This window comes from Arachis ipaensis, chromosome B4, assembly GCF_059453495.1.
Source record: "Arachis ipaensis isolate K30076 ecotype BB chromosome B4, ASM5945349v1, whole genome shotgun sequence".
In the NCBI taxonomy this organism is placed as follows: domain Eukaryota; kingdom Viridiplantae; phylum Streptophyta; class Magnoliopsida; order Fabales; family Fabaceae; genus Arachis; species Arachis ipaensis.
In genome coordinates, this window is record NC_142439.1 from 114544130 (window position 1) to 114548131 (window position 4002).

The 4002-nt window shown below is 30.5% G+C and overlaps 1 protein-coding gene across 2 annotated transcripts; it reads left to right on the forward strand.

Moving 5' to 3' along the window:
• On the forward strand, nucleotides 1-3727 carry LOC107639569 (protein trichome birefringence-like 3). 2 transcript variants are annotated; one of them, XM_016343108.3, is made up of 6 exons: nucleotides 1-463; nucleotides 1022-1280; nucleotides 1792-1963; nucleotides 2251-2450; nucleotides 2559-2717; nucleotides 3243-3727. In XM_016343108.3, exons 1-6 carry the CDS (start codon nucleotides 283-285, stop codon nucleotides 3571-3573), a joined length of 1302 nt encoding a protein of 433 aa, XP_016198594.1. In that variant the 5' UTR covers nucleotides 1-282; the 3' UTR covers nucleotides 3574-3727. The 2 variants fall into 2 exon arrangements, with proteins under 2 accessions (XP_016198594.1, XP_016198595.1); XM_016343109.3 differs by having other exon boundaries at nucleotides 8-463; nucleotides 1025-1280.
• The last annotated feature ends 275 nt before the right edge of the window (nucleotides 3728-4002 follow it).

Genomic DNA, 4002 nt, shown 5'->3' on the forward strand with positions numbered 1-4002 from the left:
GCCAAATATGTTAGCCTTTCAATTCATTCTTTAACCTCCACTACCCTTTCTCATCCATATTTTACTAAATTTTAATTAGTCCTAAGCAAAACAAGAATACTATGCTTTAACTTCACTCCTACTCAAAATTTGCATAAAACCTCTCTCACCCTGTAAACCCTCTCACCCCTACAATGTCCTCATCATTCTGTTGTTTTTGCCTTGCAACAATAATTCAGCCTCTTTTTTAGTTTCATCTTACAATCTTTGAGCTTCAATTCTTCATTCTTCATCAGGGTAATCATGATGATGAAGCCTCCTAGAGTAGGAATAGTAAAGCTTCCTCTGACAACCATTATCATCATTCTATGTGTTCTTGTCTTCATGGCTCTGTTGTATGCTGAGAAATTCAGTTCCTTTTCATCAATCTCAATTCTCAAGCTCAAGCCTTTTTGTCCAAGAAAGAACACCGAACCCAAATCTAGTAAGTCTATTATTCTTCTTATGAGTTTAGTCGACTCAAGTTGGGAGATAACTTTATCATTGCTAGTCCCTTTCTTTCTATATATGTATAACAACTATATTACTCGATCACTAAAAATCACCTGCGAATACAAAATGCACATTGAAAATAAATTAAATAACATATGTATTTATATATAAATATATGATAACTGATTTTTATTTGTAGATAGCAATTTTGTTATGCGAAACAAGTGTCAGTCCGTCACAGAAAAATACATATGTATAATACTACCATTTAGTCCCTTGTTACAATTTGAAATTTTGTTTTGAAGTATATATGTACATATATTTTTCTCAATTTGCGTTTTTCTTCTTTTTTAATGTTTGATCCCACACTAAAATAAAAATTATACAAAAATTTTAATTCTATTTACATAAAATTTTTGCCTCCGTTATCCAATTTTTTAAGATCTGCTACTGTGATAAGCTGAATTGAACAAAACAAGAGTTAGTTCTGATTCTAACAATATATGATAGTAATTAATGAAATGTTTTTATCATATCATGATTATTTTAGCAGACGATAAAAGAGTAAAGGAGGAGGAGGTTGGAAAAGAGGTTGTGAATGCATCATGGGTTGATGACAGGTTTGATTTTGATGCTGGAGAATGCAATGTTGCAAATGGAAAATGGGTTTTCAACCATTCAATAAAGCCACTATATTCTGACATAAGCTGCCCCTATATAGAGAGGCAGTTTTCTTGTGTCAAAAATGGAAGAAATGATAATGATTACATGCACTGGGAATGGCAGCCGGAAGATTGCAACTTGCCAAGGTAAATTTCATGATCTTTGTTCCTGTATCTCTCTTTTTCTTTTTATAACAATAGATTAGTTTAATTTTAATCTAGTATAAAATGTTTTACAGAATCGTTCAATTACATCTGTTCTTTTAGATGATTATTTATGTAATTAATATAAAGGGTACCACTCTCGGATAGATTGCAATAATTGTATACAGAATATATCGAGTGAGAACAAAAATGAATGGTCAAACATGTGGATTCCATAATTTTTTTAAAATATAATATAATTTCACTACCAAACATGCCAACACTTGTATTTTATGTACATATTTATTTTGTATTGCTCTAATGTATAAAAATATAATTTTTGCTGACGTAACATTATATAATTAAATACATATGTAAAATTGTTTTACAATAATAATACATTTAAATTAAATTATTTTGTTAATATATAAATTTTGTTACCCTTATAAATTCTTTTCTGTGGGAAACTTTTTCTTAATATACGTAACCAAGAAATGGCTAACTTTTGTTGTAGATTCAATCCTGAGCTAGCTCTGAGAAAGCTTCAAGGAAAAAGGCTGATGTTTGTTGGGGATTCACTACAAAGAAACCAATGGGAATCTTTTGTTTGTTTGGTGGAATGGATCATACCTCAAGACCAGAAATCTATGGAAAGAAGAAATATTCACTCGGTCTTCAAAGCTATGGTATTGAAATATGTAACTCAAGCATTTCGGTTCCTTTAAACATAGGCTCTTCTTCTAGTTCTCAATCAACCATGTATATGAGATGTCACATTAATTATAATTACTTAGAGATTTCCTTAAATATAACATATTAATCTTTGTATTAGATATATCAATGAATTAGTTAAGTAGTTAGATGTCACATTAGTTATAATTACTAATTATTATTAGTTATTCTCATAATTAAGTTGTAACTTATTTGTTACCTTTCTTTCTTCTTCTTTTTTTTTTTTCCTTTTTTTTGACAGCAATACAATGCTACTATAGAATTCTACTGGGCTCCATACATAGTAGAGTCCAACTCTGATGTTGATATCATAGGAGATCCAAAGAAGAGGATAATAAAAGTGGATGCTATCATGGACAGAGCCAAAAATTGGACAGCAGTGGACATTCTTGTTTTCAATACCTATGTTTGGTGGATGAGCAGTGCTAAGATTAAATCACTGTAAATTTTCTTTCTTTCCAAGATACATAATCATCAAATTTTCTCTTCTCAAAGATTATATGAAGTGTAAAAAAAAATGGTTCTAACATGTAGTTTGTTAATTTTAAGGTGGGGTTCATTTGCAAATGGAGAAAAAGGGTATGAAGAATTGGACAACTCAATTGCTTACAAGTTAGCTTTGAAGACTTGGGCCAATTGGGTTGACTCAACTATCAATCCAAACAAAACCAAGGTCTTCTTCACAACAATGTCTCCTACACACTCAAGGTCTATTTCTTGTTCTTATCAAAACTACAATTTCATCTTTTACAATTACAAGTACCGAAGTACCTTAACTAATAATCCTATGAGTTGCACCTAGAAATTCGGTGAAAAGAGTTATGAAATATCCAAAGAACCTAACAATTAAAGTGTAATTTAGTTTGGGATTTCAGTAAAATATGTAATTATGTATTCGTTTTGGTTCAGACAAAAAATCAAAATACTCGGTTTAAGTTTTAGTTTCTATCGTTAATTTGTCTTCATAAAATATTTGATAGACAATTGATATGTGACCTATTAGTATTTGGCAAAGACTTAAATGCAATTATCTTCATGTAAAGTTGATAATTGAGAATCATTAGATGATTTGATATATTTGATTAAATTGTCATCTAATGTGTCAATTATCAACTTTGCATGAAGATAATTGCATGCAATTTTCCACCTTACTATTTAACAAAAACAAAAAAAGGCACCAATTTTTGGAGCTAAAAATTGGAACTAAAAGACTTAAATTATTTTTGTTAATAGAAGTGAAGATTGGGGCAACATGGAAGGTGTGAAATGTTTCAATGAGACAAAGCCTGTGAGGAAAAAGAATCACTGGGGAACTGGTTCTAACAAGGACATAATGAATGTAGTGTCCAGAGTGATGAAGAAAATGAAGGTTCCAGTGAGTGTTATAAACATAACACAGATCTCAGAATACAGAATTGATGGCCACTCTTCAGTTTACACTGAAACTGGAGGCAAATTGCTAACTGAGGAAGAAAGGGCCAATCCCCAAAATGCAGATTGCATACATTGGTGTTTGCCTGGAATACCAGACACATGGAATCAAATATTATTGGCAATGTTATAACAAATGTATAGTAAAAAGCTTCCATGCCATGGCCTTTTTTTTTATTATTCTATGGTGACATGCAGATGTCATGTATTTTGTGTATGTATATTCTTCTGCCGTTGCCAAATTGATTGATATAAAAATGGGTAAATCATGACTACCATAATGCAAATTCCATTAGCAGATTAAAAGAGCACCAAATTGTCAGGCATCAAAATATCAATTGGAATTATTGATTTTTTTTTAATCAATATTTTCAAGTTCAAGTCTTTTGCATGAAATAATTAGTGGTTATTTTTATGAAAATATCTTTATGTAAAGATGATATTATGAACTCTTAAATAGTTTGTAATATATAGCTCAAATGGCATAGTCTCCATATACTCAATTAAGAGGTTGCGGGTTCGAGTCTCATATCTTTGGTAAAAAAATAAAATAAAATAGTTT